Source organism: Pogonomyrmex barbatus, unplaced genomic scaffold (assembly GCF_055798465.1).
Source record: "Pogonomyrmex barbatus isolate J1 unplaced genomic scaffold, ASM5579846v1 scaffold5, whole genome shotgun sequence".
NCBI lineage: Eukaryota > Metazoa > Arthropoda > Insecta > Hymenoptera > Formicidae > Pogonomyrmex > Pogonomyrmex barbatus.
In genome coordinates this window covers 9,013,445-9,035,018 of record NW_028297149.1, presented here as the reverse complement: position 1 = coordinate 9,035,018, position 21,574 = coordinate 9,013,445, and the positions used below count along the sequence as shown (strand labels likewise).

Below are 21,574 nucleotides of genomic sequence, written 5' to 3'. Positions count from 1 at the left end.
TTTTGCGTCATAAATTGCCTTTTTGGATATTTCAGAATTTAGAATATCTCCTTATTCCTGATTTTGAAAAAAATATTAGATTTTGTAAATCCTAACTTTAATTTTTTTTTTTATTTCAGGAGGTAGTTTGAACTTTAAACCTCCTCTCCTCCCCTCCCCCCCCCTCGCACTTGATGCACATGGCTTGGACAAATTACGCATGTTTACGCATGCTTCCAGTTGTCAGACGTCACGTTTTGAAATAGATAGAAGCATGTTATCGGACGAAGAGAATGATGAATTACAAGATCTAGAAGCGATACGCGACAAAATGCTTAACACTCCGCGTAGCGAGCGTATGCAAGTGAGCGCCTGGGAGGACGACGACGACGGTGTGGAAGCCGCACGTAACGCGAGAGGTTAGGATTTCTACCGGAATATATTTATCATATTCGAAAATTAATATGCACGACAAATGAAGGAGATGAAATCGTGTCTACAGCTTGAAAATCTCATGAACTTCTCTATTGAATTAATAATAATAATTTAGGGCTGTTTTATAATGTCTTTCAGATCCTGATGCTAAGGCCATGTTGAACGCTGCTGAAAAGGGAAATCTGGAGAAAATTAAGAAATTATTGAGTCAAAACTACCTCTTATTGAATTGCACTGATAAAGATGGATATACTCCGCTTCACAGGGCATGTTATGGCAATAATGTGGAAGTAGTGGAGGTAAATTTAGAAATAAGAAAGAGAGGAAATTAGGTTTCCATTTTCCTTAACTTCTTATAGAATTGTCTGAAGCATAAGTTTTCTATACAATCCCTTTTTTCTCTCAACAGTATTTACTTGAAGCAGGAGCAAAAATAGATGCTAAAACTCAAGATGATTGGCAACCTCTGCACTCTGCATGTTGTTGGAACAATACAGAATGTGCTGAGATCTTAATTACAAACGGAGCTGATATCAATGCTAAGAGCAAAGGGGATCAAACGCCTTTACATTTAGTTTCTGCTAGTTCGCACAACTCTCCTGCGCTACAGCTTCTCCTGTTGCATGCTGATACAAATCCTCGTTTGATCAACTCAAGTGGGGATACTGCAGATCAAATTGCAAGGAGAACGACGAAATATTACCCTATGTATGAAATAATTGAGCCCTGCTTAAATGAAATTTAGCAATTATGCTGGATAAATAAGATCCAGTATGTTTTATTGCAATAAAGATTTATTTGGTATACATATACATATATACATACATTCGTACAGAGATATGAGGCATGAGGAATGCAACCATGAGAAAAACGAATAGTTCGTGTAAATGTGTCTTGTCGCTGTATTATTCTATAAAAATTTATGTATATAAATTACATTATGAAATAAGACACATAATCTATATGAATATAATCCAATATAAAAGCATATATAAAAAAATATAAGTCGAAATATATAATCACTATTATTATATCGGAAGAGTCGATAAAAATAATACTTCATCGCATTGTTCATCGTTTCTTCAATACATGTCATGATTGTAATTGTAAAAAAAAAAGATTCGAGCATGATTATAGTAATAAACGTATTAATCCTTAAATAATAACGCAGAATGGAAAAATAACTACTAAAAATAAAAAGAAGTAAGAATACTAACAAATGATAGAAGAAGGGAGCAAGTCAGTATAAACATTACAACTGACATGTAGAAAATAATATCATGTTTATGCCCCCTATGAGGTTCTGAAAATATAAGTTGTTCTACCAATTGATATTCCATTTTTCTTCGAATTGTTCTTAAATTATTCGGATAACAGTTTCACAGATCAATACGACGTTAAGTTGACGAATTTCGGAGTACCGTTGCTAAGACACTTAGATCCTTCCCAAATGAGAACGGTGAAGTCTTCTGTAACCGCATACAAATGATGTTGATCCAGTGGCCACACTACAGCGATTATCGCGCCGCAACCTCTCAAGTTATTTGGAATTTCTCTAACTAACTGCAGATCCCAACTGCTCCACAATCTGCGTGATCAGCAACACAATTTGTTTCGATAATTGTTCGTAGATTTCACCAAAATAATATATTTGTCGTATACCTTATTATTCCGTTGTCTAAACCAGTCGCGATGACATTGACAGATATACCCTCCGGTGCGTTGCTGTAACAAAGTGCCGTTACGCGTCTTTTGGATAAAATTGAGCCGACAGCCCTTGCGTTTATAGTATGTACTATCAACTCGGATTGATTGTTGGCTGAATTGTCCTCTGATCTAAGAATATTGTAAGTAGCCGCTATATCTCCGAGTGTCTCACTGATACATAGAAGTTGTATCGCGTAAACCTGATTGCAGACTATCGACCTCACATATGTTAAGCTATTTCAAAATAAAAATATAGATGACTCATATGAATTGTACATATAGCTAAAATAGAATTTTTTTATTTGTTATTTATTTTTATGTTATCACATACCTATTTAAATCCCAAATAACAATGATACCGTTGCCATCACCGGAACAAGCGATGCTAAACGTACGTGACAGAGATATCACCATTACTCGACTTCTATGAGCCAAAAGTACTGTCGCGGATGCTAAACTGAATTCAATTTTACCCGAAGATCCCACAGTATATGCATATACTGTGATTCTGCCTGATAAATGTCCAATCCAAAGTTGTCCGCAATCGGGAGTAGATGCCAATGTCGTAATCTTAATAATTTTGAACGTTATATATTATAATTATTTTATCTTGAAAGAAATAATTTCAATAATCTTGCAGATTTAAAAAATTGATTCTTTTTAATTTTATGATTATTTCATATTAGTATCTTATTTATCATGAAATATATGTTAAGATACTTACGGGATCGAGGCCTGAAGATTTAATTAAAGGCCTTGGCGGCTGTTCCTTCTTAAACTTTAATCTAGCAATTCCATCTGTGCTATTCCATGACGCTAATGCGGCACCCAATACAGACATGCCATTTAACATGCTGCTACCTGATGATAATTAAATGATAATTAAAGATTTTTAATTATTTCTATCTTATCTAAAACTTTGAATTGTGTAAATAATGTAATGATATGTAATGATGAAATCAATTACCTTTTTCTTTGGTATAACCCAGGAGAAGCGTGGTATAATTAGGCAAACCAAAAACGTCACCAGTTGCCAAAGGAACGAGAGAAGCTAATGGAGTTTTATGTTTAAGTTTCCAACATAAGATAGACTCATTACCAGGTGCGCCTACATAATTTCCCCATTTAATACCTGCAGTTATATTGGACAATTGCAACAATTAATAGATTTAATATGTAATTTTTCTGATATTAATTGACAGTTTAAATCACAGAAAGTCAATATTACCATTGATTCCTTCAATGACCTGTGGTGTCTGACTGGACATTGCTATATTGCCGAGATTTTGAATCAACGGATGGGGAGCTCTGAATAATTGCGCCGGTGTTTGACCATAAGTTCGTACCATGGTTTCCCAAGCCTGACGTTCTAAAGGATCGGTTATCTGTTCTACATCGAATCCATAATAAGTCTAAATATAAGGAATGAATTATTAACATTCATTCGTTCGAGGATATATTGCAAGGACAATATAAATAAGAACAACGTACTGCGGGATGAAAAACATTTATAGCTTCTATTGCCGGTCTTCCTGTCTGTCTGAATCCAAAGACGAGATCGATCCAATATGGCAATACCTCCCTTACGATATCAGATTCTAGCGCGGCTCTGTGTGCCAATATGAACAAACGCGCGTCGCCGCCGCACCATTTCGGTAATTCTACATCTCCAACTTTGTTACCATTTTGTCGAACACCGAAATTAAATCCTATAATAGATATAAATATATTTACATATTATTTTATGAGTATGTTATTTTTTTCAATATTGTAATATAGTTGGATTTACCTTCAAAATTTAATAAAAATTCAGGTAAATAGAAAAATTCCGGTATTAATTCCTTCACGTCTGTCGTTGAATCGCAACTAGTTAATCTCCATGTGGTAGCTAATGCATGAAATGTTCGGTCAGGAATATCAAAATTATTATCTGTAAATAAAAATCAATTTTTAACAATAATCAATTTTTCGGTAAATATAATTGCAAATGTATTTTTTGTGACTACCTTGATAACAAAGGAACATGCTAGTAAACGGTGGAAGCCGTACCAAAAAATGTAATACAGTTCCAGAATTACTATAATGAGAGCCATAATGGAATGGTCCTTGATTTAAGGCAATTAGGTTTAATCCTTCTGTTAAGGTTTGTTTCAAGTACTGCATAAAAATAAAATTATTAGTAATATTACAAAAGACGTCAAGCATAATTAATAACAATTTTAAGTAGCTTACATTATAATTATTTATGTAATGTTGTTCATTCTTTTTATCTTGCACAGCCATCGGTCGTTCAAAATTTCTGTAAAATACATAGATATATCTGGATATATTCGAACATTTAAAGCCATATATTTTCCTTATTACTTACCGATAAATTTTTGGATTGTTTAAGTCGATCTTCTCACTGACATAATCTGCCAAAACAAATGGGAACACGGGATATTGCATTAAGTCATTATATGAACGTCCTGCCAATTTGTTCAAGCAAGTTATGTATTCCCAATTGGTGAGTGCGCCATTCCTCCACAAAGCTAAAGCTTCCCCCAAATCATCGCCGGGAATTCGCCTAGGTAAATTGCAAGCGGATAGCTCTGTCGCAAATTCGTCTCTTTCTTTGGATGAATTGAATGCCAGCAAATATGTTCTGCCAGTAATAAGAAAAATTTCAATAGCTCTCTCTTGCAATTGATATCTTCTTCTGTGCAATTCTCGAATATCCTCAAGACGCCAAGCAGTGCCACCAGCCACAGCCAAATCGAAACCACCCAATGCTATCTATAATTATCGATAATTAAGAAATCCAGTTTTGATTATTTGAATAAATATAATTGCAGAAAATAAAAGGATTACTCACGTCCGTATGTAACGGCATATCGGGGTTGTCCGGAACGAAATACACGCACGTCTCGCCGATGAGAACTTCTCCAGCTAATTCAGCCCTAGGTGTGACAACTTTTGCCTGAGACATTTTACGTATTTTTTCACTCGTATGCAACCGTTCGATCAGAGCAGCGGCATTGGCATCCTCACGAGCACTCGTAAATAAATATGATAATGGCATTTCGATATTGGAAGACGCTATAAAATATAAAATTAATTAAAACAGTTTCTCTAATTTATTACATTTTCTTATGTAGTACAGCGAAATGTATTGGTTAAGATTAACTGTCTATTTTATGTTTATTTTGACAGACGCACCTAATTTATCTTGATATTCAGGCAAAAAGAATCTTTTGTCGATATTCAAGTGACATCTCTGAAGTTTTATTCTGACTCTCGCAGGGCCTTCAGTTGGATCCAATTCCCAATTTCTTGGATAGCTTTCGGGAAAGTGCCATGGCGCCCGTTCGTGTGTTAGTCGCTTGGCTATGTCTCTCCATCTGGCCACTGCCTGAGCCTCTAATGCTCGTGTATGCTTCAACTGTTCCATCAATACCTTACGTTCGCGATTTTGCTCTTCTACAACTGAACGTGTTATAATCATGGCGCTTTCAGTTAACTGCTTCGCCAACGTATCGAATCTCTTGCCGATTCTAGTATAAAAATTGTTTTGTTAATTTTTCAATGAAACATATGCTGCTTTCCAGAATAAAAATGATGTACGCGTCTACCTTAGAATTGTAGTATAATTATAGGTACAGATATCTTGATTTGAAAGCAAATCTTGACGTAACAAAGCTAATTCATCATTCCACACTTCAGGACTTGCTTGCTCTATTCCTTTTGCAAGATTCCATACGCGTAGGGCTTCTCTCAGTTCTGCACAAACTCTAGCATCGGCACTTGGCATCTCGTTCCGTTTTTGCAACAAATCCCAAAAAAATACTGTAAACTTCTGCTCCATCTAGACATAATATTATAGAATAATTTTATGTTTTTAATACATCAAGTGCGAATATGTGTTATTGAAAGCAATTAATATAAATACCTGCGGATGGACTTCCAAAATGCATGACAAGATTTCGCGAGCTTTCGGTTCTTCCATCAGAGATCTGATGGCGTATACCCTTGTATTGATACTCTGATGCGGCTCCAGTAGCCATACCATAATTCTCGCTGTATATTTTCTCAAAACCGATCTGATGGACCATGTGTTGCTCCAGTGATTCTTTTTCTCTAATGGACAGCACAGACCATGCAGTAAGGTGGAAAATAATCTTCTCGTTAGTTGCAATTCGTTGACAGATGGCGATGTATTAGACATTATAAAGTCAACGGCGCGTGTTACAATGACACGAAAACGATCATTCAGTTCTCCTTTACTAGATTCGCGTATCGGAGACAAATTCGTGGGATGAAAGTTCGCGTAACTAGATGAACGGGACCCGTGATCGCTTTGTTCACTGGATGTTGTAAGAACTGAAAAAATATTTTCAAATATAAATATATAAATGCCTGAGACTTTTGCGTGCTACAATTACCTGAAGTAAAGTATGATGCTGAAGCTAAGTAGGAAGCCGTGCTACGTAGACGGAATCCCGAAGGATTTGACATTTTAGATGTGAGAGCATCCAGTTCTCCATCGAATAGTGCGACTTGTGCGTCCCTTATGGCCGCACGAATTAAACTCGTGCGGCATCGTAATTTCTCTGATAATTCCATATAATCGAGTATCATATGTAAATCTAATACCGCTTGCATCTGATGGTTTCCCGGTAATTCTAGAAGCTTAGTCGCGATTGTTACGAGCAGTACATGAATGTCTCGGTGAAGGGACATCGGATTATGCGCAGCCGCGACCAAAGCTTGTGCCAATGATTCAATTAAACCTTGCTCCAGAAGCACTCTCAGTGCATTTGTGTTCTGGAATAACGAAAATTAATTTGTATAATTCTACATCGGATCCAATACCACGCATTTCAATCCTCTCATACCTTTGCTATTATGTCAGTGATAAACGATATTATCGGCCTGATGACATTCGAGTCAGAGCCAGCGGCTTTTGCAATCATCGCCATTAATGGCGGCATTGCCGCTAATATCGGACCTCGTAGAGCTAAATTTTCTAAAGCAACAACCAGCGATTCGCTTCCAGGATATAAGGCTATCTGATTTCCTAGATGCATGAAATACTTTTGTTTTATAAACTTATTAACTTCCTCATCGCTAGCTCGTTGTAGATAAGTTTGTATCACCTGTAAGACATCACGAAATGTATTGATGAAATATTTCACTCTTTTTTGACTTTTTCACTCTTTTTTGAAAAATTTTGCAGTATATATTGTGCTAAGAAATTGTTTACCTTAATCAATGCTGTGCGTACACGATTATCAGGATCGTTAGCTAGAACCAATAGTAATTCAGCTCTCAAAACATGTTTTAACACTAATCCAACTTGACAATCTGGTAGGACTCTTACAGCATCTCGTAATAATAATAGCAATCCTTCACAGACTAATCCTTGACAGGCTTTTCTTTCATCCGCATACGTTGATTGTCTATCCTGAATGATATACAATATAGAATTTAAATAGGTAATATATAAAATCATGTCGTATAAAGATTTTACATTTTTCTTTATACATACATTGCTTTGAAGATTGGATCCGTCACTGCCTGCAATTCCAGAATCTTCTCCGGTACTATTATCTGGTGACAATACATTTTTACGGTCCTTCTTTTTAGGACTTCGCGTTTTTTGAATCTACAAAAGTAAATGATTAAATATAATATCTGTTCAATTTTCGGGATCAAAGAAATCTCACACTGTAAAAAGTTTTCACCTGTTCGTTTGTCAATCCCTTATTTAGCTTGCTGTTCTCCACTAGAGAGTCATCAGAAATGACAATATTACTCCTTTTCGAACTTGTATTGTTCTCCTTAAGTTGTGGCAACATAAAATAAATATTATGTCGCGAATGAGTGACATAAGTCTCCGAGGCTTGATGAACGAGAACCAAGTAATCAGTAATGGCGACTAAGTGAGCAAACTCAGGCGGTGCACCCATTAAGGCACGCATTAATTCCACAATAGCGATTCCGGTATTTGAATCCAATACGGTACTTTCCTCCTCGTGCATTTCGTACATAAAATGTTCCTTTGAAAGATAAAAGTTACGAAGAAATTCTTAAATCGCTTATCCATTTATAAAATATGTATCAACTTATTTTATTTACCTTACACAATGTAAGAATTGTATCCACAATTCCGACCCTATTTAGTTGCGATGCATTGAATTCGCGATGTGAATGTTGATCTCGCAGTAAAAGTAATAATGCTTGCAATAGTAAGTTTAATGTATCATATTTCACCCATGCTCTCCACGTAGCAAGTGCACCCTTAATCAGTTCCGGCTCTGTGATAACAGCCTCGCAATTTTGAGAGATTGAGTGATTACCGCTGCCGATATCTTTGATGATGATCGAACTGTCACATGCGGCATCCAATATCGCCTTCAAAATGTGTCTACCCGCGTGACATCTAGATGATTTTAAAACATGAAGAATTAATGACGTCCCACCGTCTGATCGATATTGATTCAAAAGTTCTGAATCACTGCGAACAAGATGCAGAACTATGGACAGAGCCAGAGCTTGTTCTTCTTCGGTAGAATTTAATTCTACGACCTATACAAAAATTCATGAATATTTAAAGAGATCATAAGCAAATACTTTCATCGCTACTTTCTTAATTAATAAATTTGCATGATTATGGAGTATCATAAAAATACTTACCCGTGCAAAAAGATATAAAAATATCGGTACACCACCCACTAAGATTGCTGCAGGTACAAGGCCTCGATATTGCTGGGTCTCTAAACGAGTGGACATAATTGAAGGTATCGAAAGAGGCGGTTGCTGCGATATTCTGTGCTCTGGAATCGAAACAACTCTAAAACCTGGTTGGCTCGGAAAAATGCTTCTCACAACGACTAGAAAAATAATACAACACACAATAATAATACAATAATAAAATAAATAATCCATATGATATTAATCAAAATGTACAGTCAATATTGATAGAAACACGTCACTTACCAGCAGGATTAGCAATAGGTTGGGGATACAAGTGTACAACATTGGGATTTTGAGCCTCGTAACTGAGAAGTAAATTATCTTGCAGCTCGCTAAGTTGTGAATTTGTTGCGTCCATAACAGCATCCCAATCGATTTTCGATTCTGATATTACTGTCTCAACGGCATGCCTCAAGTAAGTGCCACCATAAGATTTCCGCCGACTTAAATCAAATTTACTTCCTTCTACAATACACAAAAGTCGTATTAGTCATAGATTTTGTATAAATATTATACTATTTAATATACTATTATATATCTAATAATTTAATCTGCTAACCGTATTTCACTTCACGAATACCATCCAATGCACCAGATGCGATGAGAGGTGCAAAGTCAGGTTTCACTGTATTTAAAATACAATCTGCCAAATTGGTATAATTTGGTCCGAGACCTGCCAAATACAATGCACGCTCTTTTGTAAATACTGGACACCTGTGAGCAACAATCAAATTAGATATACAGATAATTCTGTTACGATTTCGTTGTTGAATAACAAAATAATATACCTAAAAATCATTAAATTTCCGAAGTACCATGCGCCAATACTGCTTGATCCAATTTGACCTAATAAAATACACGTAGTACCAGGCTTTCTCACTAGTAAACCGTCAAATGGTAATTGAGCATTGATTTCTCTCCAACCATCCATCCAAAGCGTAACTTCAACTACTGCACTACGTTTATTCAAGACAGTATCTTTAATGTTTAAAGTCAAGTGATGCCAGCATCCTGAAGGAAGCATGCCGTTTATGGAAGTTTCAGAGACCGTTCGGTTCATTTTATCATCCGGACGAGTAAGTCGTAAAATTAATTTATCTAGAAACAAAATCAATGTTAATACAAATATTCATTTATAATTAAATTTTGAAAGCGAATATTACCTGATTTAAGATCAAGCCAAATTTCCAAAACCAACGACTCGAACCCGATAGACATCAAATGTACTATTGAAGTTGGTGTAGGTAGGGATCCAGAACCTGCTATAACTAATAGGCCAAAAAAAAATCAGACGTCGATATTTATTTGATAATTATTTCCTCTTTTTACATACCTTCCTGATTCCAGTTGTCAGAAAGAATACCCCAGTCTGACAGACTCTCACTGTCCGAATCGAGTAACGGCGAAGTATTGTGAACTGTTGCGCGACCACCGATTGGTAATCCTCTTTCTATCCTTAACCACATGGAAGCTGAGCAACCGTGCAACCACACTGACCAAGCAAGTTCAGGTCCGACCGGTAAGCACGTTGCATGTACGGACCATGGACTGCAAATCCCTGCAGCGAGATGCTTTTTTCTGAAATTGTTTACGAGATTTTCAGCCTTTTCTAAATTTTTAAATTCTTCCCTTTGATTCTTCAGTGATGGTTTCGTGTCATAGTGAACGGGGAACGATAGAATGAAATACGGTTGAGGTCGCGCGGTTAATACCAAGTGATACAAAGGTTCCAGTAATGGCAATAGCGGCGGTTTTTTCACTTTAAAATACGATAAATATGCAACTAGTTCCGCCGGTAAAATTGATTGAGTTGCTAATAATGTAAAAACTTCCAATGCCGCATGCTGTAACTCTGCAAAAATTCACTATATAGTGTACTAATATTTGAATATACATACTGTGAATATGTATATTCTGTTATACAAATATAAGCCTACCTCGATATCGCGGATCGTTATCTGTAAATATATTCTTAAAGCCATTTAATATCTTCATAATAGTTCCCGAGGCCGCGAGGGAAGCACAACTTGATGCGCTTTCTCGGCAGGTAACAGCGATTCTTCGCAATCCACTAGTTATTATTGATCCTTTCTCTAAATCTAAACCCCTGTAGGACATAAAATAAAATAATATAATGCGTTAATTTACACATTCCCAAGAATATTTGAAACTCACTGTTCACTGAAATGAATTAAAAGATCTATTGCCAAGGAACATAAAGCAGGATGTGCATTGGCATGACTTCTCGGTTCTATCACAGGTCCAAGAGGACTACTGCTATTCTTGGAGACGCTGCTATTAGGACTTCCTCCAGGCACTTCGGTATCTGCGTCATATCCATCATCGGCAGTTATATATTCACCAGTACTGCTATCTTCCGCACCGTAATCCGGAAGAGTCTCCAACGACATAGTTGGTAACTATAGTAATACAATAATTGCATAATTATCCTCTAAGTTCCTCTATTTTCAATAACTAAAAAAATTTTTCAGCATACTCTAGGACGTGGTTGTTGCTGTATGCTATTTTCCAGCGCTGGCTTCAGCATAGAGACCTTTAATACCGCATCCACTATCACAGATATTCCACGACCAAGCGTTATCCCGGTATTCATCAGTATTTTTCGTAATTCCATTACTATGTCACAATTATCTGCACCATGAAAGTCATCATTATACATATATCGATAAGAGCAACAGAATAAAATTTCAATGAAGCGGATAAGCAATGCAATTCGTGTAATCAGATAACGTCACGATCGCCCAAGATTTCAAGAACGTTTGCCATCTGCCTATGTTTCTTGAACTGTTTTTCTGACGAGTAAACGCGCGAAACATCTTCGGATTATAATGTCGCAGCTGTGCGCAAGCGGTAGATATATATGTTTTATGTATACATACATACGTAATCGAGACGTGTACATGTAACGCGTTTTATTAATCGCATTCATAACATGAATACACTTACACAACGGAGATATCAGACAACACGTAATCAGGGCCTCGAAGAGTTTATGCGCCGATTTATCTGAAAAAAAGAAGTACAATACGTTCATTAATACATGATTTTTCAAGTATTATCATTCTACATATGACAACTACCTTCAACACTATCTGTAGCGATGCTCACGGTTAATAATTTGAACAAATGCAATAATTTTCTGGATACTGGATGTATCGATAATTCAGTACGGAATTTCGGACTGCACAATGCTACGCCTGCAGCAGCTCTCCATGCTGCGCTGGTTTGATACAGGCTAATTTTATCGTACCACACGTCTGCGTCGTCGTGTTGAAGAGACTGAAGCTTCTCAAGAGAATTCGAAATTGCTATATCTATCATATCAGTCCTATTCTCTAATTGTTCACGATTAATATCATGTTCAGGCAGTTGCGACAGAGTTGTATCCTTGAGATTTTCAATTGCCGTCTCGTTGGTCTCTGTTTTTAAATCTTCAAGAGATAATTCAACTCCCTGATTGTCGGAATGCACATCAAGCACATCCTTTTCGCCTTGTTGGCTCGCCTCCTCTCCTACGCTCAGTTCTTTGGAACATTGCAAGCTGAGGTACAACTCGTTCGTTTCTCTGTCAAGAGTTTCAAAGAGGAAATTCATCGCCGGCGTACTTTCTGTATCGTCCTCGGAAATCCTCCGGATCTCTACAGTTACGGTGACTTCCAGAAGAGCATAAACGCTCCTAATGAATGCTGTATCCATTATTAAAGGCAGTATCTCGCGTAATCCGTTTATCTCCATGAATTTCTCGCACATCTTCAAATTTACAATTAAACAGGATATAATGGATATGCAGGATTGCAAGAGGAACTTCGCCGTTATATTGCCTTTGTCAGTCATGTAACATGCTTTGGCGCGGAGAAAAGTCGGATAGAAGACTCTAAGAAGGAGTTGTTCTCTGACCTGAAATCGAGAACCGGGTGTGACTTTCATTAGATGCGCCATAATGACGTAACAGAGCTTGGGATCATCAGGACACAGCAGATCGATGTACAACTCCAGAAAGTCCCACGAGTAATTCACTGGTCTATCGCAAGTGTTACATGCGTCCGTAACTGGACAAGCACCCAGCTCTCTGAAGAGAGTACGCTCTAAGAACGCCACGGCTGGCGCATACGTCGAGGAGTCGCGCTTTTTAAGACAGGCGACAACACTCGAGACGAGTGTCTTCGGAGGAAAACAGCAACACGTACCCGCGGCGGTAATTATCCCGATCAGCCTCACTTGCAGCTCGCTCGCGAACAGATGAGACTCCTTTAATAGACTCGTAAGCGTCGCAAATAACGAGGAAATGCAGCACACTTGTTTGTCGGCTACGCCGACAATCGACTGGGAATACGGCGCTCCGAGCACATCCGAGTGATGATGACTCTGAACATGATCGATGCAAGATTTATGCTTGGTCCTATGGCACTGCGTGGCATGCGAGAGATCACGACGAATGCGCTTCAATCCACTGGTCAGCGCGCCGATCATGTCGATTATCTTCTTGGCGCGCACTATCGACTTCACCGGATCAATACTGGGCAGATCGACGATCGCAAATACCGTTCTTTCGACGAGTCTGCCATCCTGGCTCTCGACGAAAAGCCGAAACAGCTCAAGAAAATCCGACAGTTTGTCAACATTGCTGCTACGTTGATGCAACAGGCAATAAAGGAACGTAACGATCCCGTAGATGGTAGCGAAGATAAATTCTTGCAATAGCGAACCTTCCTCCGGCTCTAATATGTTCACTGGCTTGCTGCAGGCATTCTCCAACAATCTCAGAGTCATTGGAAGCAAACCATTGTGAATTACCGCTGTGGTAGGTTCATCGGCCCTTAAAGCACGTTCCAGAGCTGTCAACATCAATCTAGCAGCTGCCGCCTTTAGAGTCGCACTTTCTGTACCATTAAGACTGTTACCGTCTATGCCGAATTGTAAGGACCACAGTGTATCCAGAGCAAATTTCAGAACCTGCACGGCCGGCGTTTGCTCAGCAGGTGTGTCATAATCACGCAAGCCTTGCAGCAACTGTATGATCAGCAAGCTGATCTCGAAATTGCTAATCTTGGCGTCCAGCACATCCTGAATTCTCTCATCGATGTAATCACGCGGTGTTTTTCTCACAGGACGCGATGGCAGCTCATACAATTCAGCCTGCCACTTGTGCTCCTCATCGCTTCTAACAACCGAGGTGAAGTACTCGAAATCCATCGGATTCAAGCGAATCTTCAGCGTGAGAGAACGCGCCGGATCGATGCCGTCCGTCGATAGTTCAAACTCGCTGCTCGTCTCGTCCTTCGGTGTACTGCGTCGCGTTTCCAGAATCGACGACGGTTTCTTCGGCTTGTGAGTAGCGGATTGATGGATCTTTGTAGCGCCGATGACATGTCGACGAACAAATCTCCTGCGCGAAGGTGTATCGCTGTCATGGGAGAAACCCTTGCGGCCGGAAGTCTTAACGCTCTTGCGTTTCGCGTGCAGCACGATGTTCACTGTATCGACGGTATCATCGTTACAGTGAAATCTCACATATTGATTGCGTGCCGGTGACTCGACGACGGCTGACTCGCTGTCGGACTTTTGCGGTACAGCGGTCGGATTAGCTCTCGAGTCGGCTCCTTCTTGAAACGCAACTTGATAGAGAGCGACCAACAGCGCAACCAATTCGCGACCACAAGACAGACCGCGTACGCCTAATATGTGCAGCACTGCTAGGTAACGCCAGCCACGATCCTGAACCAGGTATTTTCGCAGACCGATCAGCTCGCCACCGTCATTTCTATTTCCGCACAATTCGTGCACATCCGAAAGTAATTCGCAGGCCACGAGGGTCGATACGCCGCCAACGCCAACCGAACTGAAATAAATACATCGATAAATATATCGATTGATATCTGTATTTTTTTACTCTCTTCAGTGATCATGTTATCAGATGTGAGTTACCAGCGAGAAATGACAATCATGTATATATTTGTTATTTCTAGTAGCTCATGTGATACCGCTACTTTTTATGCTGAACAAAGAAAGGAAAATTTGTCTTATCAGCGAGTAATTCATTGCAGAATACTAAGGAGAACAATGGCTTTTTATATTATGTTGTTATCAATGGTTTTTATTTTATTATATACGTGTAATCAACACGCTATTGAATTGAATCAAATATTTAAAACGTTTAAATAAATAAGTACAATTGATGTTCATTTTTAATAATGTAAATTAGCCTTAATCCTGGTTTAACTTTTTATCCTCTTTTTTATTTTTAAGAATTAAGAAAAGATAAAGAGTAAATTAACCGAAGTTAAAGTTAGTTAGTAGAAATGAATATAACAGGCGCAATTGACAGCAAAAGAGTAAGATAAATTATCTTTCAGATCTTAGATCAATCAAATTACCATCCAGCTACCATAAAAATTCTTCACCGCAACCGCAAAAGCGCGATCGAATTCTCATATTGCGGTTGAGACGAAGAGCTGTAAAAACAAACATCGAACACGCATACCGAAAAGTATCGCGTAACTTTTCTGAGAAATATTACGCAGAATTTGTATATATAAAATGATATGTATATATAAAATGTATATATAAGTTGTATATATAAAATGATAATGAATAGATTAATGAGTTCTCACCAACAAGACAGAACATCTTTTACGTCTTTGCCTTCCTTAATCTGCGCCAGCAATTCCGCCAGAAATATATCCAGCCAGGATGATTTCTGAAACAATCAATGTGTACGTGATATCAACATTGATCAGAGTACTCGTCAACAAAATTTGTGAGAAAGTGAGAAAATCGAAGTGAGAAAATATTTTCTAATAAAAAGAAAGAAAGAAAGAATGTACGCATGAGGATTTTGTGAGAACAAATAATTAATAACATCGCTAATTACTCTTAATTCGTAAACGTGAGTTTGGTAATACAGAAGATATCACGATTCGTAGAAGAGAGAAGAAAAAACAAGTGAACTATCGCATCGAAGAAAAAAACGAGCGGATAAGCAACTGTGCTCGAGAGATAAGAAAAAACAGAAACATCTCAGTTCATCATTTGCCAAAGTTGACAAAGATAATTTGTTCGTCGCACTTCGTGCGATACAGTAATCAACATTAACGGACGCAAAATGAAAAACATAACGATGAAGCATTGCAAAATGACATACTTGCGGCACGCTGCTTGTGAGATACTCGCTGATGCAATTTAGTAAAAGGCTTTAGATATGAAACTGGAGCACTCCGAATTTTCAATAGTCTTCGTCGACGGAAATAGGGACTGTGTCTAGCGTGTCTTTCCATGTGTATGACGAAGTCTGTTTATTGTAATCGTGCAGTCGGTCACGTATGATTCACGATGGAATAATAATGCAGTGAAAATGTGCGATTCGGAGAAAATTGCGTAATTAAAATCTCATAGTTGCGCACGAATCAGTTTAAAAATAGATATGCCACATTTTCTTAACATATAATGTTTAATATAATTTTATCTATTTTTATCACTGACATTAAATAAGCTTCTTAATTCGATTATTAGATATTGTAATTAGACGAAAGATGTGTTATAATGCTTTCCGAAATATCGACAAGCAAAACAGGTAACTTGTAGGGCATCTGTCTCTCTTGTAAACCACTACAACGTGGTGCCTTCGATCGCGGAAACAATCCAATTATGATACAATGAGCTTCAAAGTGTAATTAGAGTTGAACTTGATAATTTATTTCCGCGTCACGCGTTATGTGCAATAAAAAAAAGTTGCTTTTTAAGAAATTTATTATGAAACTATTCAGAATGAATTCCGATCGGAATTGTTCAATAATTTCCTAGATTTCTGTTGTTTTCTAGGAAAAAAAAAAACGAAGTAACTCCGATCGGAAATAATTCCAAGCAGTTTTTACAATCCTCGGAATATTATCAAACGAGTTTGGTTACAAAATTCATAAAAACGAACAAAAGAGAGAAAGAAGCAAACCAATGAAGCGGACTGAAGAAAGCATTTCCGGGAGCCTCGTGCTAATACCTCGTAACTTTGGGGTTCGGCGTGGATAAAGTGGTCCCATAGAACTTGCAATTTATTGATCGACACCGTAGACATTCCGGAACTCCGATCTTCACTCTCTTTCTCGTCCTCCTCCTCTGGCTCCTCGGTCTTCAAGCGCGCATCTTCCTCGTAACTCGCTACCTCATCCAAACTCAACCACGCGCTCAGATCCTCGTGCTGCTTTTGACGTGCATCCTTCCAAGTAATTTGATCACCTGAAAGACCGGGATTCCTCACGTTGCGCCGAGTAAGCTGACACGTATTGAAATGCATAATCAATATATCTCGTCTCATATGTCACTTGAAAGTCGGAAACTGAGCCCATATACTTCGTACTCTGACAATTAGAGAATTTAATATATGAGATTACATGACATATAAATAAGATACATTTTCAACGCTGTAAGTTCAACGCTTTGCGAAAATACGATGTATTTGAAAAACGAAGAAAAGAACTCTGAGGTTTTACTCGACTCTATTTAATCGTGTTCTGTAATCAAAGCGTCGCGACTTTGCAACATTGCGGCGCATTGCAAATCCGATCCCGACGCGGGAGTGTCGAATCGTATTTATCAAACGACTATGGCTTACATAACATCCCCACGTATTCGCGATTGACTACCAGTTTTGCAGCCTTCCGCGGGGAAGCTCGGCAGAGCCTCACGGAATCTTCACGAAACACGAAATAACGGAGAGCAGTAACCCAGGATTTATATAGACTCTTCAATAACAATCACTGCCGTCGCTATTGCCTCTGTCGCCTCTGCCAACACTATCAATAAACCATCACCATTATCGTTCTACAGAAACACAAATCGTACGAGGAATTGCCGCCACAACCACAGGACCTGACTACCACTACTGGCAGTTCTTATCTGCCGATTTGCTCTCGTGCTGCTTATGACGAGAATATCTCGTTATCGTTTCTCGGAGCATGTGACAATTCGCTCGTAAATCTCACGATCGGTCCGAGAATGTGAAGCTCCGCTCCTTTCAATTTTTCTTCTCGATTTTCACAGATTCACACTGAAAAACACGACAGCTGTCGCTTCGATCATAGACAGAATTCGATTTATCAAAGTTAGAAAATGAAAATCCGAGTTACTGTTTTAAAACGATAATCAGCTTTCCTCTAATTATTGTTTGTTCTCTATTTGAATTTAGAAATTGAGAAACACAGATCTCGAATGCATCATTAAAATATGATTGCTATTTAATAATTATTTAAGAATACTAAATAACAGCAAGTTCGCGAAGATAGAAAGCTCGCAAACTTTTTTTCAGTGAATTGATATTGCGATTCGGAGAAACGTGCACGCGGAACTCATTTACAATATTTATAGTTTGACAGTGTTATATCAAATAATATTTATAATGAATACATATATCTTATAGTACAATACAAATACAAAAGAAAAAAAGATAAATAAATTCACAAAAAATTCAAATTGCCTGCTGTCTATCCAAAATATTTCTATAAAATCTTATATTACACAAAATTAATTAAATTCACAATTCTAATCACAAAATAATATAAGATTGGCGGTACCAAAAAAATAAACCAAATGATTTGAAGTTCCTTCTTAATTTATAATCCTATCTATTACATGCAAAAATGTCTCAAAATAAATAATGTTGACGCTTTGGCAAGGCAAAATAAATATTTTTTTCCTCAAAGAAAATATTGAAAGAGATTCATAGTATTTATTGTATATAATCTTCAAAGAGAATTTAGTTTTTAAAAATCATTTCAATTTTAACTATCAATTATTATCTATCAAAGAGGAAATTTCTTATAGCTTATTTATTCAGAGACATTTGGTAAAGTTTATATCACTGCTTAGAAATACAACAATCAGATTTACTTAATCAAAATTAGTATTTAAACTGCGTCGGTGTGCAAGTCGAACACGATGTCTATCCGAGCACGTCGGCGAACGGGAATGTACTCCTCTTACTCGGATCTCCGATTCGAGTCTTTAGCTCGGGGTGAACGTCGGATATTAACTGTCCACAATGAAGAAGGGGGAAATCCACGGTCGAGCCTCCGGCGCCTCCAATCGGTTTTCTTCCGCGACGAAAAGTCGTGAATCACGTAACATTAGCCCCTCGCTTGCCTATCAAGAAAGCGAAAAAGAATCAGCGAACTATGTAAACGAGTCGCATGAGACGCGTATGATGCAGACGATAACAGGCTGGATCTTCAGAAAGAAGTAGTGATAACCATATACAATGTATGCTGTGACAGCAAATCCCGATAATTATATTATAATTAGTACAACTGAGCAATCGATATCGGAATCCATCCATGTGATTAAACAAAATTCCCTACCTCGATAATCGTTAAAGGGATTATCAAAAGAATCCAGAGAAATAATTATATTTTTTGTAAAAGAAAGGGAGTTAATCAATAATATTAATTTTATTATCGATTTATTAAAGAGGAAAGATGTAGCTTTGACTTTGAGCAACTACGTCGCAAGTCTGTTAAAAATAACATGTAGCCGACGACATAAATAATTATCTAGAATTTATATAAAAAAAATTCAAGAATTAATAAATTGTTAGACATTTAAAATCTTGCCTTGCCGAGTATTGTCGATTTCCATGTTGTTGCTAAATTCTTATGTTTATTCGTGTAATTATTATTAATCATTTATTAAAAACAGAAATTAATTCTTAATTTTTTCACATTTATCTAAATTCAACTTTGTCACAAGCAGCATTAATATATGTAATTTTCTCTTCTTAGTCGTTTCGCGACATTATGAAAAAAAACAAGCTGGTAATTTCGAATTAATTATGTAATTTAATTTTCGGTTATCCGAAATGGATAATAATTCTATGAATACGTTCCTGACGTTATCGCGGTATAATGTTTTTCCATGGATACAGATAACGACGTCAGCGTCGTTCAAACAATGCAAAATACTGCAGTACGGACGCACTCTCCCACCCATAACGTTAAACAATTCCCGTAAAGCCATAACGCGATAACCGCACGTGTGAACGATTGAGAACGGTTTAGTGGACAACAGCCGCGTAACATAATTGTCGATCAATCGTCAATTAAGTCGCAGTCGGTTGCTTGTATATTATGGTGCTCGATTATCTTAATAAAGTTCTATACTCCGTCGTGCTTTAATTAGCCCCTCCTCGACAGTGTGATAATAGCGTGTTAAAGGCATGAACAATTTTCCAATGTCTATCTCTAAGTGAAATAAAATGATTTAGCGAAACGCTCTTTTCGAAGAAAGTTATTACCTCGCGATGCTAAAAATGTAGAAATGGCAAAATGTATACGTAATATATAACTTTTACAATCCTGCGTAATTAAACAGTACAATTTTTGTGAATTTGATCTTCGATAAATGTGAAAAAAAATGTCATGCCAAATGAACGTTCGTCTCTCCATTGTATTTGCAGCATCAAATTCGGATTAATTCAATCGGATTGCACCCGACAATTTTGCAAGTAAGTGATGAGCCTTACTTTTTTCTCTCGCATTCTATAATTACTTTATCGCCTTGCGGACCTTTCGTGATTAGCGCGCGACGTCGATAAACAGCGAATCGCCGACGGCGATAACGATAACAGTTGACCTTCGTTACTCTCGTCATAAAGGCGGTAATTAAGAGCGCTCACACTTTCTTTACTTTTTTTATGTTCGCTGTCTCCAGTCAACTTGGGTCACGTTCCCGCCATTTGTTATTGACGCTTATAACTTCAATCCTCGTCTAGACTTCTTTTAGAGATTCATTTACTTTAATCGTATTCCTTTCACTCTTGCTTCATTCCTAACTCTCAGAACCTAAACGTACATCGATCTTAGCTTAAATAAAAAACTAATACAAGTGCACCTTAAGTTTGTTTACATTTTACATGATCTATTGCATTCTTCTGTCCGTTCATTTTCAAAGTGTTAACACAGGCTCATCTTAATGAAATACAAGAAAGCATCTTATTTTAAACAGCGAACGAAGAGAGAAAGCTGAAGAAAACGAGTTGCGATTCCTATTCAATTCTCCTTATGAAAGCTATTCGATTCAGCTGCGATCTCGTGTAAACTTTATTTCTGGTTTCTTTCACGCTCCAAAGGGCAAAGTATTACATTCGGAAATATACAAGAGGTGTGACAGAGGCACAGTTGGTAAATATACATATACAATTCATCAAGGCTAGTATTTTACTTGCCATATGAAAAAATTTTCGAATGTGTCGATTAGTTAAAAAATAAAATTTTAGAGACTTCCCTATCGACAAATCATCAATGACATTCGAAGAATACGTCGTATGACAAATGAAATATAAGTCTAAGTTTGTTTTCTCAACCATGTTTTCAGAGCTTCTTGCGACTTGCTCTTTTCTCGCCTCGGATATATACATATTTTCTGTACGAGAGATGCGATGACAAACAAATGAGGGATCCAAATTGATTTTGCTGATTGGAAGCAGGACGATGCTAGGAATCGATCACGGGGAGTCCTGTTCCGCCGCCGGGACGGCGGCAATCACGCCGACATACCTTCTCGAATGCGAGACGCTACAAGCCACCGCGACCGCGCGTTGAGCTCGGCCCGTCGTAGTTGTCAGTCGCACGCCGGAACGACAACACACCGACTCCATCGCTGTTGATCGCGGCGACTCGGGAACGCAGCGCCACCGCGCGCTTTCGCGATTCTC

The 21,574-nt window shown here is 37.8% G+C and overlaps 2 protein-coding genes across 12 annotated transcripts; one reads left to right on the top strand and one right to left on the bottom strand.

The window, feature by feature from the left end:
• The first annotated feature begins 156 nt into the window (after positions 1 to 156).
• On the top strand, positions 157 to 2,429 carry LOC105427450 (uncharacterized). 2 transcript variants are annotated; one of them, XR_016140374.1, is made up of 4 exons: positions 157 to 398; positions 553 to 713; positions 824 to 2,037; positions 2,120 to 2,429. XR_016140374.1 is itself a non-coding variant. In XM_025218369.2 (3 exons), the coding sequence occupies exons 1-3, from the start codon at positions 200 to 202 to the stop codon at positions 1,157 to 1,159; spliced, it is 696 nt and encodes a 231-aa protein (XP_025074154.2). In that variant the 5' UTR covers positions 157 to 199; the 3' UTR covers positions 1,160 to 2,429. The 2 variants fall into 2 exon arrangements, 1 of the variants encoding a protein (XP_025074154.2); XM_025218369.2 differs by having other exon boundaries at positions 824 to 2,429.
• mv (lysosomal-trafficking regulator mauve) lies at positions 1,191 to 21,556 on the bottom strand. Of its 10 annotated transcripts, XM_089081576.1 has the most exons (37): positions 21,417 to 21,556; positions 18,757 to 19,008; positions 17,483 to 17,663; positions 16,871 to 17,106; positions 15,489 to 15,574; positions 11,958 to 14,716; positions 11,824 to 11,883; positions 11,354 to 11,508; positions 11,032 to 11,276; positions 10,794 to 10,963; positions 10,190 to 10,708; positions 10,020 to 10,124; positions 9,645 to 9,954; positions 9,416 to 9,570; positions 9,100 to 9,321; positions 8,797 to 8,993; positions 8,239 to 8,688; positions 7,845 to 8,159; positions 7,649 to 7,765; positions 7,364 to 7,564; positions 6,996 to 7,256; positions 6,543 to 6,924; positions 6,050 to 6,480; positions 5,733 to 5,965; positions 5,320 to 5,654; positions 4,976 to 5,199; positions 4,490 to 4,896; positions 4,354 to 4,420; positions 4,128 to 4,278; positions 3,911 to 4,051; positions 3,613 to 3,830; positions 3,350 to 3,533; positions 3,089 to 3,253; positions 2,846 to 2,982; positions 2,453 to 2,691; positions 2,077 to 2,355; positions 1,191 to 2,002 (listed from the first exon to the last, which is right to left on the bottom strand). In XM_089081576.1, exons 3-37 carry the CDS (start codon positions 17,487 to 17,489, stop codon positions 1,801 to 1,803), a joined length of 10,365 nt encoding a protein of 3,454 aa, XP_088937702.1. In that variant the 5' UTR covers positions 17,490 to 17,663; positions 18,757 to 19,008; positions 21,417 to 21,556; the 3' UTR covers positions 1,191 to 1,800. The 10 variants fall into 10 exon arrangements, 8 of the variants coding, with proteins under 8 accessions (XP_088937702.1, XP_088937700.1, XP_088937703.1 ...); XM_089081574.1 differs by having other exon boundaries at positions 16,871 to 17,663; XM_089081577.1 differs by lacking the exon at positions 17,483 to 17,663.
• Positions 21,557 to 21,574: the final 18 nt, after the last annotated feature.

Bases quoted from the DNA above. Each gene is read 5' to 3' on its own strand.
- LOC105427450 (XM_025218369.2), top strand. From the start codon at position 200: ATGTTTACGCATGCTTCCAGTTGTCAGACGTCACGTTTTGAAATAGAT. The intron at 399-552 runs GTTAGGATTTCT...AATGTCTTTCAG, and splicing joins AGCCGCACGTAACGCGAGAG to ATCCTGATGCTAAGGCCATG. The intron at 714-823 runs GTAAATTTAGAA...TTCTCTCAACAG, and splicing joins ATAATGTGGAAGTAGTGGAG to TATTTACTTGAAGCAGGAGC.
- mv (XM_089081574.1), bottom strand. From the start codon at position 17,185: ATGAGACGAGATATATTGATTATGCATTTCAATACGTGTCAGCTTACT. The intron at 7,766-7,844 runs GTGAAAACTTTT...TTACTTTTGTAG, and splicing joins AGGGATTGACAAACGAACAG to ATTCAAAAAACGCGAAGTCC. The intron at 7,565-7,648 runs GTATGTATAAAG...TATATCATTCAG, and splicing joins GATCCAATCTTCAAAGCAAT to GATAGACAATCAACGTATGC.